A 14,862-nucleotide genomic window follows, 5' to 3' on the forward strand; every position below is an offset into this window, starting at 1 on the left:
TCCGCCTGTCGATCTCACGATCCACTCTTCCCCCACTCGTGAACAAGACTCCTAGGTACTTGAACTCCTCCACTTGGGGCAGGGTCTCCTCCCCAACCCGGAGATGGCACTCCACCCTTTTCCGGGCGAGAACCATGGACTCGGACTTGGAGGTGCTGATTCTCATTCCGGTCGCTTCACACTCGGCTGCGAACCGATCCAGTGAGAGCTGAAGATCCCGGCCAGATGAAGCCATCAGGACTACATCATCTGCAAAAAGCAGAGACCTAATCCCGTGGCCACCAAACCGGAACCCCTCAACGCCTTGACTGCGCCTAGAAATTTTTTCCATAAAAGTTATGAACAGAATCGGTGACAAAGGACAGCCTTGGCGGAGTCCAACCTTCACTGGAAACGTGTCCGACTTACTGCCAGCAATGCGGACCAAGCTCTGACACTGATCATACAGGGAGCGGACTGCCACAATAAGACATTCCGATACCCCATACTCTCTGAGCACTCCCCACAGGACTTCCCGAGGGACACGGTCGAATGCCTTCTCCAAGTCCACAAAGCACATGTAGACTGGTTGGGCAAACTCCCATGCACCTTCAAGAACCCTGCCGAGAGTATAGAGCTGGTCCACAGTTCCACGACCAGGACGAAAACCACACTGTTCCTCCTGAATCCGAGGTTCGACTATCCGGCGAAGCCTCCTCTCCAGTACACCTGAATAAACCTTACCGGGAAGGCTGAGGAGTGTGATCCCACGATAGTTGGAACACACCCTCCGGTCCCCCTTCTTAAAGAGAGGGACCACCACCCCGGTCTGCCAATCCAGAGGTACCGCCCCCGATGTCCACGCGATGCTGCAGAGTCTTGTCAACCAAGACAGCCCCACAGCATCCAGAGCCTTAAGGAACTCCGGGCGGATCTCATCCGCCCCCGGGGCCTTGCCGCCGAGGAGCTTTTTAACTACCTCAGCGACCTCAGCCCCAGAAATAGGAGAGTCCACTACAGATTCCCCAGGCACCGCTTCCTCAAAGAAAGACGTGTTGGTGGGATTGAGGAGGTCTTCGAAGTATTCCCTCCACCGACCCACAACATCCGCAGTCGAAGTCAGCAGAACACCATCCGCACCATACACGGTGTTGATAGTGCACTGCTTCCCCTTCCTGAGGCGCCGTATGGTGGTCCAGAATCGCTTCGAAGCCGTCCGGAAGTCGTTTTCCATGGCTTCCCCGAACTCTTCCCATGTCCGAGTTTTTGCCTCCGCGACCGCTAAAGCTGCACACCGCTTGGCCCGTCGGTACCCGTCCACTGCCTCCGGAGTCCTATGAGCCAAAAGAACCCGATAGGACTCCTTCTTCAGCTTGACGGCATCCCTCACTGCTGGTGTCCACCAACGGGTTCTGGGATTACCGCCACGACAGGCACCAACAACCTTGCGGCCACAGCTCCAATCAGCCGCCTCGACAATAGAGGTTCGGAACATGGTCCACTCGGACTCAATGTCCCGCACCTCCCTCGTGACATGTTCAAAGTTCTCCCGGAGGTGTGAATTGAAACTCTCTCTGACAGGAGACTCTGCCAGACGTTCCCAGCAGACTCTCACAATGCGTTTGGGCCTGCCAGGTCTGTCCGGCATCCTCCCCCACCATCGCAGCCAACTCACCACCAGGTGGTGATCGGTAGAAAGCTCCGCCCCTCTCTTCACCCGAGTGTCCAAAACATAAGGCCGCAAATCCGATGACACAACTACAAAGTCGATCATGGAACTGCGGCCTAGGGTGTCCTGGTGCCAAGTGCACACATGGACACCCTTATGTTTGAACATGGTGTTTGTTATCGACAAACTGTGACGAGCACAAAAGTCCAATAACAAAACCCCACTCGGGTTTAGATCCGGGCGACCATTCTTCCCAATCACGCCTCTCCAGGTTTCACTGTCGTTGCCAACATGAGCGTTGAAGTCTCCCAGTAGGACAAGGGAATCACCCGGAGTAGCACTTTCCAGTACTCCCTCGAGTGTACCCAAAAAGGGTGGGTATTCTGAACTGCTGTTTGGTGCATAAGCACAAACAACAGTCAGGACCCGTCCCCCCACCCGAAGGCGAAGGGAAGCTACCCTCTCGTCCACTGGGTTGAACTCAAACGTACAGACTTTGAGCCGGGGGGCAACCAGAATTGCCACCCCAGCCCGTCGCCTCTCACTGCCGGCAACGCCAGAGTGGAAGAGGGTCCAGTCCCTCTCGAGAGAACTGGTTCCAGAGCCCTTGCTGTGCGTCGAGGTGAGTCCGACTATATCCAGCCGGAACTTCTCTACCTCGCGCACTAGCTCAGGCTCCTTCCCCCCCAGTGAGGTGACGTTCCACGTCCCAAGAGCTAGCTTCTGTAGCCGAGGATCGGACCGCCAAGTGCCCTGCCTTCGGCTGTCGCCCAGCTCACAATGCACCCGACCTCTATGGCCCCTCCTATGAGTGGTGAGCCCATTGGAGGGATGACCCACGTTGCCTCTTCGGGCTGTGCCCGGCCGGGCCCCATGGGAACAGGCCCGACCACCAGGCGCTCGCCATCGTGCCCCAACTCCGGGCCTGGCTCCAGAGCGGGGCCCCGGTGACCCACGTCCGGGCGAGGGAAATCTGGGTTCATTTCGTTGTAATTCCAAAGAAATGTCTTTTAGCTGCTCTTTGTCTGATCACTCACCTAGGACCTGTTTGTCTTGGGAGACCCTACCAGGGGGCATGAAAACCCCCAGACAACATAGCTCCTAGGATCATTGGGACACGCAAACTCCTCTACCACGGTAAGGTAGCAGCTCAGAGAGGAGCTGATAATTGACAGGTAGAAAATAAAGATTTTAAACTGACAGTTGACAGGTAGAAAACAATGATGCCTGGCTCAAATGAGCGGACTATTGAAAATAGGAATCGGGGGGTTACTTTTCACAAGTAAGATTTCCCATCAACGTACTATTGGTTGTATTTTGTGAAAAGAAAATTACCACAGAGTTGAGAAGGAGCAAAGATCTTCAATAGTACTGAAATCGTCGCCGCTAGCAAACAAGAGTATGACCATAATAGCATTGCTTGTCAATGAAATTAATTATATTTAAAAATGTCATAGTTCAATAAGATAAAGTTGAAATAAATGATGAAGATGAAGATTTTAAAAGCCTGATTGGTGCTTTTAGCTGATATTAAGACTTCCACGTGTTTGTATATTTTTATGTTTAAGTATTTGGCTGACGGTTTTATCCAAAGCGACATACATAAAAATACATATAAAACAATCACTGTAGACATTATCATTTAAGGGAAGAATGTAATACAAAATATCAATAAAAGGTGTCAAGACAGAATAAATTATGTGCTGCTGCAGCAACAGAGATACAGTGTGTAGGTCCATAAAATATATAGATATCTGATGTATTCATACATTGTTTATGTAGGATATACACATGTATATATAACCTAAACATATTGTTTCTTGAACTTGAAAATAGTTGACCGTTTTTTTCCCCCTTCTGTGGGATTATAATCCCAGTTTTGATCTTGGAAGTCTGGTCACGTATAGCACATAAGAATATTCTATTACTGTTAAGCAAACTATGAATAATAAAACACGCCAAAGCTACACGTATAACAAAAAAAAAAAAAGCGTGGAGATCAGTGGTAGGGGTGTGGGGAAAAATCAATTAGAATTTGAATCGCGATTCTTGCGTTGTGCGATTCAGAATCGATTCTCTTTTTTTTTTATGGATTTTTTTTTTTTAATCAATCCAACAAAACAATACACAGAAATACCATAACAATGCAATCCAATTCCAAAACCAAACCTGACCCAGCAACACTCAGAACTGCAATAAACAGAGCAATTGAGAGAAGACACAACCATGACACAGAACAAACCAAAAGTAGTGAATCAAAAATTAATACAATCAACAACAGTATCAATATAAGATATAATTTCAGCATAGCAGTGATTAAAAATCCCTCATTGACATTATCATTAGACATTTATAAAAATTAAAAAAAAGAACAATAGTGTCACAGTGGCTTACACTTGCATCGCATCTCATAAGCTTGACAACACACTGTGTCCAATATTTTCACAAAGATAAAATAAGTCATATTTGGTTCGTTAAATAGTTGAAACATATTTACATTATTGCAAAATCACTTGATAAAACATTATCCTTTACAATTATAAAAGCTTTTTACAAAAATCTACTACTCTGCTAGCACGTCAGCAGACTGGGGTAGATCCTGCTGAAATCCTATATATTAAATGAATACAGAATCCTTTTAAATCCAGGGGGAAAAATCGTTTTTGAATCAAGAATTGTGTTGAATTGAAAAAAAAATCGATTTTGAATCGAATCGTGACCCCAAGAATCGATATTGAATCGAATAGTGGGACACCCAAAGATTCGCAGCCCTAGTATTCAGTGAGTTAAAATGAATTAAATGCGCTGAGAGTTCATTGCTCCTGCCAAATGAATTGCACTGAGTGGAGCGGATCACCACTCCAAGATGGTGGCCCTGCGTCTCGTCAGCGCCAGTAGGCTGTAGCGCTCGATTCTGCGTCTACTTTATAAGATGTCTATGGTAGCAAGTGTGTTGTCTGTCCATCCATCCATCCATTTATACCGCTTATTCCCTTTCGGGGTCGCGGGCGCCTATCTCAGTTGTCTATCTATTTACTTCAATTGTACTGGCGTTTAGGCTACGAAACTACACTACCCGTGATGCATTGCGACTCCCTAGGTTGAATGTCATCAGAAGCGGTCGCGTCAAGCATTACTTAAAAAGGAACTGTTAAAACAGTATTATTATTATTATTTTTATTTTTCAACTCCATAAACCACATAGCGAGCCTCAAGAAAGTCCACCCGTGCTATGCGGCGTGTCCTTATAATCCGACAAAACGGCCTCAGGCGGCGAAATTGCCCAAACTGAGCTAGCAACGATGCTAAAAACACGAGTAGCTAGCTACCCTGCGCGCTTGCTTGATTGACAGCTACTTCAAGTTTGTATTTAAACTTTTTTAAAAACTCGCTCATTTATTTGGACTGGCTGTTTCTCGACAATGAGTGACTATCATGGTGCTCCTGAGAGAAGGGATGTGTCCTGGACTGGATGAAGTTTTACTACGCCGCTTGCGAGAGGCTCATATTAAAACAGGTTGGTGTCTGGGCCTGCTCAGTGACGTAATTGTACAACCATTCCTCTTCTACAGAAAAGATGAAATTAAAAACAACTAACGTGTTTCTCCTTTTCTTGCTCCCACAGTGGAAGACCTGGTCTCGTCCAGCACCGAAGAGCTTGCACAGAAATGCTCTGTGTCATATACGGTAATTAATGACATATTTTAGTTAAAGTACCAATGATTGTCACACATTCGACCCATCCCCTTGATCACCCCCTGGGAGGTGAGGGGAGCAGTGGGCAGCAGCGGTGTCGCGCCCAGGAATCATTTATGGTGATTTTAAGGCCTCCTGAAATGAGATTTTCTTATTTAAACGGGGATATCAGGTCCATTCTCTGTGTCATACTTGATCATTTTGCGATTTTGCCATATTTTTACTGAAATGATTTAGTAGAGAACATCGACGATAAAGTTCGCAACTTTTGGTCGCTAATAATAAAGCCTTGCCTTTACCGGAAGTATGTGCGCGTGACGTCACTGGTGTGAGGGCTCCTCACATCATCACATTGTTTATAATGTGAGCCTCCAGCAATAAGAGTAATTCGGACCAAGAAAGCGACAATTTTCCCATTAATTTGAGCGAGGATGAAAGATTTGTGGATGAGGATATTGATCGTGAAGGACTAGAAAAATTAAAAAAAAGCAATGGCTCCGGGCGGCGGCAGTGTGAGCGTTTCAGATGTAATTAGACACATTTACTAGGATAATTCTGGAAGATCCCTTATCTGCTTATTGTTTTAATAGTGTTTTAGTGAGATTGTAAAGTCATACCTGAAAGTCGGATGGCTGCGGTGAACGCGCCAGTGTCTCAGAGTGAAGCCGAGGAGCTAAATTCACAGCTGCCTTTTTTGACAGCTACTGCAGGAGGACGCATAATCCACTGATTTCTCCGGTAAGAGCCGGCTTAATATCACAATTTTCCCATCCAAAAACATGCTGGTTGACGTGGAGAAACATGTTCGCTTGACCGCTTTGTGTTAAAGCTTCACAACAAACAAAAAAACACCGGCTGTGTCTCGGTGCTAAAGACAGCTGGAATACACCGCTTTCCACCAACAGCATTGTTCTTTACAGTCTCCATTATCAATTGAACAAATTGCAAAAGATTCAGCAACACAGATGACCAAATTACTGTGTAATTATGCGATGAAAAGAGACGACTTTTAGCCGTAAGTGGTGCTGAGCTAATATGTTCCCTCCAACCAATAGCGTCACAAACACGCGTCATCATACACGTCATCATTCCGCGATGTTTTCAACAAGAAACTCCGCGGGAAATTTAAAATTGTAATTTAGTAAACTAAACCTGCCGTATTGGCATGTGTTGCAATGTTAAGATTTGATCATTGACATATAAACTATCAGACTGCGTGGTCGGTAGTAGTGGGTTTCAGTAGGCCTTTAACCCCCAATTCCAACCCTTGATGCTGAGTGCCAAGCTGGGAGGCAATGGGTCCCATCTTTTTAAAGTCTTTGGTGGACTCACAACCTACCGATCTCAGGGCGGACACTCTAACCATTGGGCCACTGAGTAGGGAGAACGTGATGGGTTTGCAGAGTAATTGTGCAACAGACTGGTTCAAAATGACAGACACGAATTGGTTTATGTTTGCGTATTTGTATGGAGGTTTTGAATGGGATGTCCAACGTGATTGATTGATTGATTGAAACTTGTATTAGATTGCACAGTTCAGTACATATTCCGTACAATTGACCACTAAATGGTAACACCCGAATAAGTTTTTCAACTTGTTTAAAGGGTTACTGAAATGAGATTTTCTTATTCAAACGGGGATAGCAGGTCCATTCTATGTGTCATACTTGATCATTTCTTAATATTGCCATATTTTTGCTGAAAGGATTTAGTAGAGAACACAGACGATAATGTTCGCAACTTTGGGTTGCTGATAAAAAAGCCCTGCCTGTACCGGAAGTAGCAGACGATGTGCGCGTGACGTCACGGGTTGTGGAGCTCCTCACATCCTCACATTGTTTACAATCATGGCCACCAGCAGCAAGAGCGATTGGGGCCGGGAAAGCGACGATTTCCCCATTAATTTGAGCGAGTACAAAAGATTTGTGGATGAGGAAAGTGACAGTGAAGGAGTAGAAAAAAGAAAAAAAACTAGACGGCAGAGCGATTCAGATGTTATTAGACAGATTTACTAGGATATTTCTGGAAAATCCCTTATCTGCTTATTGTGTTACTAGTGTTTTAGTGAGATTATAAAGTCATATCTGAAAGTCGGAGGGGTCTGGTGACCGCCAGTGCCTCTGATGGAAGCCATGGAGGAGCCAAGAAAGTCGCAGCTGCCTCTTTGATAGCTGCAGGAGGACGCAAGCTCCGCTCATGTCTCCGGTAAGAGCCGACTTATTACCACAATTTTCTCACCGAAACCTGCCGGTTGACATGTGGTAGAGAAACATGTTCGCTTGACCACTTTGTTCCATATTAAAGCTTCACAACAAACAAAGAAACACCGGCTGTGTTTATGTTGCTAAAGGCAGCTGCAATCCACCGCTTTCCACCAACAGCATTCTTCTTTATAGTCTTCATTATTAATTGAACAAATTGCAAAAGATTCAGCAACACAGATGTCCAGAATACTGTGTATTATGCGATTAAATCGGACGACTTCTAGCCGTGAATGGTGCTGAGATAAAATGTGCGCTCCAACCAATAACGTCAAAGCACGCGTCATCATTCCGCAACGTTTTCAACAGGACACTTTGCGGGAAATTTAAAATTGCAATATAGTAAACTAAACCGGCCGTGTTGGCATGTGTTGCAATGTTAATATTTCATCATTGATATATAAACTGTCAGACTGCGTGGTCGGTAGTAGTGGGTTTCAGTAGGCCTTTAAGTCGGGGTCCACGTTAATCAATTCATGGTGCAACCTACTGTGTCGAGCAGGGGTATCAAACGTGCGGCCCGCGAATAGGTTTTTTTTCCGCCCGCTGAATGAGTTTGCTTTGTATAAAAATTAACTTGAAATTTTTGAATGAAAGAAACTGCTGTTCTGAATGTGTCCACTGGATGTCGCAATAGCAAATATTTGACTCGGGGGGCCAAATTTTGAGAAAAAAATGTGTCTGGGGGCCGGCATATTTATTTTTAGGAAAAGTAATACAAAACCTCACGAGAATGTCTGATTGAATACTAAAAACGTTAAAAAACGGAACGGAATTTTACATTTTCTACTGAATGAGACACCCAGAATGTACATGAAAATAAAAAAATTGGGATTTACAATATTAATTATGCAGGATAAAACACTGAATATTGACAACATATGAAAGTCATTTTTTACAATCAAGCGAAACGCAACAAAACAAAAATGCAACAAACCGTGAAATACGAAGGTGAAGGTTAAAAAAAAAACTAACACCTACGATCTGATATATCACTAAGCTTTTGAACTTCGTTGTAAAAACCCACACTGCTTGGTGCCTCATCTGAGCTGCTGTGACTTAGATTACCATAGTAACTAATTAGCTTACCCTAGTAACTAGTATATCATACAAAAGCGCGGATTCCAAGCATTGAAATACTTTGTCAAGTTCAAGACTTCCGGTCTTTTGACAACATCATTGCACTTCATAATGGCAGCTACAGTTTCCATCTTAAATATCTAAAAAAATTATTTGGGAATGTCCGGCGGGCCAGATTGAAAAGCTCAACGGGCCGCATGTGGCCCCCGGGCCTTAGTTTGGCCAGGACTGTTGTAGATGATGCTACATATGTACCAGTGATGTGCGGTGAACTATACACCAGGTGAGGCATAGATACTTTAGAAAATGTTTTTCTTTTCTTTTTTTATTTAAATTCATATGTGAACCTCTAATCATTGTTGATTTAAGTTGCACATTAGAGTAACAGAAAAAAGAAGGGAGTTATTCGCTTTCATAAAAACCTTATCATAATGATATTATGATATGATAAATGTGTCCAAAAAGTATTTGATAAAATTGTTATTAAATACATTTTGGTCCCATTTGCTTTTAACAAAAAAAAAATCAAGTACTGCGAGTGTATCTTACCTTTTCTGTATTTGTATCGGAAGCAGCATGAACGTACTTTGTATGCTCCCATTAATTTTGTCTTAAAGTCCAGTTTAGAGAAGTATTTAATCCTGGATACAGTATATAATCCTCCATATTGGCAGACAAATTCATTTAATTCAATTTCATTCCAAGAATAAAACAATATTTTTGCATCAGACAAAAAACACCCACAAATGCTGGCTTACTCTAATAAAAATGACATATTTGTTATAAATACAGTTTAAAAAAAAAAAGAGAGAGGCTGGCTTCAGCCGGAGAGACATGTCTGTTAGCTTGACCGCCCGACTTCTCCCAGTGTGGCGAGTCAGAGTACTGCTGAGGCATTGAACTGCAAGTTGACAATATATTGCCCTCCTACTATGAGGCAGAGGTACTTCCTGCCTCATGGCCTGCCTTTTCCCCGTGGAAAATAATCAAATATATTCCAAATGAAAAATTATACATTTTTCTTCTATAAAATAAAAATACAATTAATCCAAATGCTGCTGAATTTCTTGACTAATTTTTTAGTCAGTTGCCAATCTGGTAGTAGGCACGTGCAAAGTGGGCATTAGCTGACACAAAATTTGCATTTGCATAAAAACGCGTCGCTCTCAAAAGCTGTGTCAAGAGGTTTTTTAAAAGACCTGATTTTTTTTGCAAACATATATCTACCACTGGGCAGATTTATGGCTGATGATACAATAGTACCTTGATTTATGAACTTAATTTGTTTCTGTGACAAAGCTCAAAAGCAACATCACTCTTCGAAATAAATTAATCTATTTATTTGGTCACAATTTTAAAGCAATGTACTGCAAACAACTCCAGTAATTTTATGAAGTAGTGTAATAATAATGTACACTATTTACCGTGGAGAGTGGACTTCTACAATATCGTCTTTCAACTGCTTTTCCGTCAAACACAACATCAGCGGCTTCTCCATACTTTCGTTGATAAATGTCTGCCTTTTAGGTATTGTTTTACAACCATGGCTGGCTTTGGAATAGTTTTCCTCCTTTGGGCAAACTGGAACTCCTTGGATGTTATTCACTTTGGCTTTTGTTCTGCTCTAATAAGATACAAAAACACTGATCTCACCCTGTTTCTTATCTATGCGCACACAGTTTTAGTGGTGTCAGAAATGTCTGTACTAAACACAACCGCCAAGTTAACTTTCAGTCTTGATCTCTGTCAAGGCTATGCAGCAAGGGATACAAAAGCATGTGACAAGTGCGACCAATTTAGTGAAGGCTCCGGAATTAAGACAGCTCTGTCTCCTCTCCAGCGCTGGTATTGCTATTGTTTGTACTTACTCCTTTGTATAGAATAAATTGTTCATCTTTAATTCTAGTCACATCTAATTATTTAGGCAGCCTTAGGCCCCTTCTACACTAAGCCGGCTAAGGTTATCCAGGGTAAATCCCACTTAAACTTATCGATGTCCAGACACGGGCATGTCTGGATGACTCGTCTCCATCTTTCTGGCGTCACTTCCTCTCCAAACTCAGTTTGTATACGATCAATGAGTCCATACAAAGCTAAGAGTCGGAGATTCAAGAAATAGACTGCGCACTTACCCGTGTAAAAAATTGTCCGAGAAGGGGGGCATTAAACGCTGGTTTAGTGTGGCTGAAATGGGGGCTTAGACTAAATGATTATTTATTTAAGGGGTTATCCGGCTCCGTGTACACATAGCCTTAGAAATGATGAATCTGGTAGGACTCTTCCCTGGAAAAAGGAGGGTACTACTTCGCCAATTAGACTACAAAATCGGTAATGTTTTTGATGATTTCTTTTTTTCCCCCCCCAAAACACTCAAGTTGAAGTATCACTGTACAATTAAACAAGAAAATATGAATTAAACACCAACAATTTTGGTTCGATTTTTGTCCGATTTCAAATAAATACATAGCCAGTATCGCTGATAAGATACAATTTACTTTCACTTTTTAGGCTCAGCTAAATGATCAAATGATTTAAAAGAAAAAAAAATTGAATTAACACGAAATGTTTTTAATCAACACAATTATAATGCATTTACCAATATTTAACATAGCTATACAAGCAAGTATTTGTTTGAGCAAAATAAAGTCAATCGTGTAGTCGGACTTGTTTCAAATTCAAAGTGTCATGCAAATTTTGATTAAATCGGCTGCAGTTTTCTGACCTCAAGGGTTTTTGTTTTTTTGCATGCGTGACCAGTGGACAAACTAACTGGTCAGAAAGCGTCAACTCGGTCGCTTGGATGGAGCCAAAAGAGCTGGGGGCAGTGTTGGGGAAAGAACTATTTAACCCTCCCCCCTTGATAAAATGTCAGGTTTGGGAGGTCACACGTGGAAGAATATAGAAAACCGTAAAGGCAATATGAAATATTTGTGGCCCCTTAACCTTGCAGTTCGGATTATTGAAAGATAAACATAGTTGTTTGTCGCAGAGACAACGACCACAACTATCCAACTAAAACTTGTTTTTAGGATAGATTCTAGGATTTGCTTTTTGACCTTCTACACACACAAATATTCATAGCCTCTCCCTAAGTTCTCTGTTGGGCCTTGTTTCATGATTTTGGGTGCTCTTGCACTTCAGAAAAACTTTGTTGGAGGAACTATTTATGATAGAGTTTACGCTCTGCAGCCCGTGAGGTCAGGCTGAGATTTTTATTTCAGCATCTCTCCTCGCTGCAAATGATGAAAGAGCAAAAGGGCTTGCATGTCTTGGTGGGTTCAAGCTGCTAATGAATGCTATAAATCAGGGGTGTCCAAACGTTGCCCTTTTAAGGGCCGCTACAACAAATCAAAGCATGCGAGCGCCTTTTTGATATTTGGAATTTGGAAAACAGGCTAAAACCAATCCAACGTTGTTACTCTAAAAAGTGTTTGTATATGTATGTGTCTGTATATATTACAGCTGTCAAAGATAACGCGTTAAAAAAAAGTTAAAGTACCACTAGGTGTGGTGAAATTACCCACTGCATTTGACCCCTCCCTTTGTTCTACCACCTGGGAGGTCAGGGGAGCAGTGAGCAGCAGCGGTGGCCATGCTCGGGGATCATTTGGTGATTTATCCCCCAATTCCAACCCTTGATGCTGAGTGCCAAGCAGGGAGGTAACGAGTCCCATTTTTATAGTTTTTGGTATGACTCTGCCTGGGTTTGAACTCACGACTTTCCAGTCTCAGGGCGGACACTAACCATAAGGCCACTGAGCAGGCAATTGAACTATAACCAAGTTAACTATACATTTCAATAACGTCACTAATTTTTTTAACAGGTGATTTACACACACACACGTCCTTTTTGACCCTTGACCCTCGGGCCGTGCTTTAGCGGGGGACACTTGGCTGCAGTTAATTCGTTAGTGATGAGCCACAAGCAGGAAAATAGCGAGCAGAAACGGACAACGAAAGGATTATTTTCCGCCGTAAGACAAGGCGACATCAGTGCAGCAAATGCCTGCTGTGCACCTCGTTCATAGCTGGGTGGTGCATGCACAGTTAAGGTGCAGTCATAACATAAAATGTAGATTGTTACTCTGACTGCTTTAGTAAGTAAAATGACATAAAAGCTCAACAGAAAAGAAAAACCGTAGGCAGGAAGTCGGCCTGCAAACAGTCGATCCGACATCAAAACATGTCAACACTTTCTGAAAACAATCACACACTTTTTTCAAAATAAAAGCGCTATGCTATACATCCGCTTTAACTACAATTACTAAAAAAATATTTAGCTTTATGATCATGCTTTGTCAAACGTGTTATTTTATTCTGTGATATTCGCACCAAAAAATGCTCATGCGTCAGTTGAGGAATATGCTGTGTGAAAAAAGACGGCACCATTGCAACAATACTACTTTTTTAAGGAAACACTAGATATTTTTTTATTCATTTAGTGCTGTATTGATCGAATGTTGTGCAGGTGTACCTAATTTAGTGACCGACTGAATCTACTGTATATACAGTTTATCAGTGTTAACTTTGTTGACTAAAACTGTTTGCCTTTGTGATCGACTACAACCTACTTTGACAAAATTAGGATGATAACGAATGAAAACAAAAGCACATTGACTAAAACAACGATAAAATTAATGGACAATTTAGTCAATGAGTGAAAACGAGACAAAGATTGACAAAGACGAGATCCAAATATATTTAATTTTGTCTGTAAGTGGGTGTGAGTAAATAGCCAATCACAGTTGTATGGAGGACACAGGCGGGTGGAAATGCACAAAGGGTATCCAATCTGAACTAGCGACTTTTAAATTGACTGATTGATTGAAACCTTTATTAGTAGATTGCGCAGTACAGTATATATTCCGTACAATTGACCACTACATGGTAACACCCGAATAAGTTTTTCAACTTGTTTAAGTCGGGGGTCCACGTTCATCAATTCATGACACTGTTTTAATTGTTCACCCGGAAAACAAGACACAATACAAGACGTCAATACAATGTCTTCTACACTCGAAAGAAAGAGAGAAGACATGGACGCTAGAGATGCGCGGATAGGCAATTATATCATCCGCAACCACATCACTAAAGTCGTCATCCACCCGCAATCCACCCAAACCAACATTTCATCAAAGCCAAACCCGCCCGCCACCCGCCCGTTGTTATATATCTAATATAGACGATGCAAGGCATTAGTGACGTTAAAAAGTGTAACTCCCTCCAAATAGCACAGACACAATGGCTTTCTTGAACTGATTTATTTGAAGGCTTACTTTCCCTTCAAATTCACAGTGAAAACTGTAATAAAAAAAACACGTTACAAACGTAAAAATAATAACATTCACAGCATGTGGATCAAACATTTTACCAAGTAAAATACCAACAAATGACAAATACCTCGTTGCCCATACCCGGAAGTAGCTTCCTTACATCCGTCGACAGACCAAACGAGACACTTCAAAATAAAAGTATGCCCACATACTGTTTCAAAGAGTGCTGCTCTTTTTCGTATGGTGGGTAACAACATTTAACTATTTATAAATGGTTGATTTCTATAGGCTAGTAAGGTAAAGTGTTGTACCTGACAAGTTTGGGCTACCTTGCTTCTGCAGCCTTCATCAGAGGTGTCCCGTGATGTTAGCGTGACGTTGTCTGTGACGTGATATATGGATTGTACCATCAAGAGTTGTCGGGTACAACACTTTACTTACTAGCCTATAGAAATCAACCATTTATAAATACACGTCAGTAGGCTAAATGAACCTCTTCAACATAACATTTAACTATGTATAATGTAGCGGCTGGCTACGGGGTGTTAGCCAATGACTTTGGCTGGGGGGCAGGACTTCCGGAAGAGATAGGGAAGTGACGTAATTGACAGGAAGTGAGAGTTCGAGTTGTCCCAGGAAAAGCGTTAGAGACATGAGAGCTGTTGTGTGGTTGTATTACATCTTGTGCAATAAAGACAAGACAAACGAAGAAGTTTTATGAGCCTACATTCCTGGGATTATTACAATATATATTTCCGAATTGGTTCAACCGCCACCCGCCTGAATCTATTTAAAATCTATTTTTTCGTCATGTAACCCGCCCGACCCGCGGGTGAATCCGCGGACTCCGCGGTTGTGACCGCAAACCACACATCTGTAATGGACACACAAATTCCAAGGCTGA

General features: G+C 42.5%; 1 protein-coding gene across 4 annotated transcripts in view; it reads left to right on the plus strand.

The window, feature by feature from the left end:
- Positions 1–4,696: 4,696 nt before the first annotated feature.
- Positions 4,697–14,862, plus strand: part of rad51d (RAD51 paralog D) — a 36,225-nt gene continuing 26,059 nt past the window's right edge. For 2 of the 4 annotated variants that reach the window (XR_009806566.1, XM_061898880.1), the window contains exons 1-2: positions 4,709–5,165; positions 5,274–5,335. Coding sequence is in view for 3 of the 4 variants with exons in the window: in XM_061898880.1 (XP_061754864.1) it covers positions 5,084–5,165; positions 5,274–5,335 (144 nt within the window). In the remaining variant the exon portion in view is untranslated. Of the gene's footprint in view, positions 5,166–5,273; positions 5,336–14,862 lie in introns of all 4 variants that reach the window. The other 2 variants (XM_061898882.1, XM_061898881.1) reach the window with 2 other exon arrangements.

Source organism: Nerophis ophidion, linkage group LG04 (genome assembly GCF_033978795.1).
Source record: "Nerophis ophidion isolate RoL-2023_Sa linkage group LG04, RoL_Noph_v1.0, whole genome shotgun sequence".
Lineage (NCBI taxonomy): Eukaryota > Metazoa > Chordata > Actinopteri > Syngnathiformes > Syngnathidae > Nerophis > Nerophis ophidion.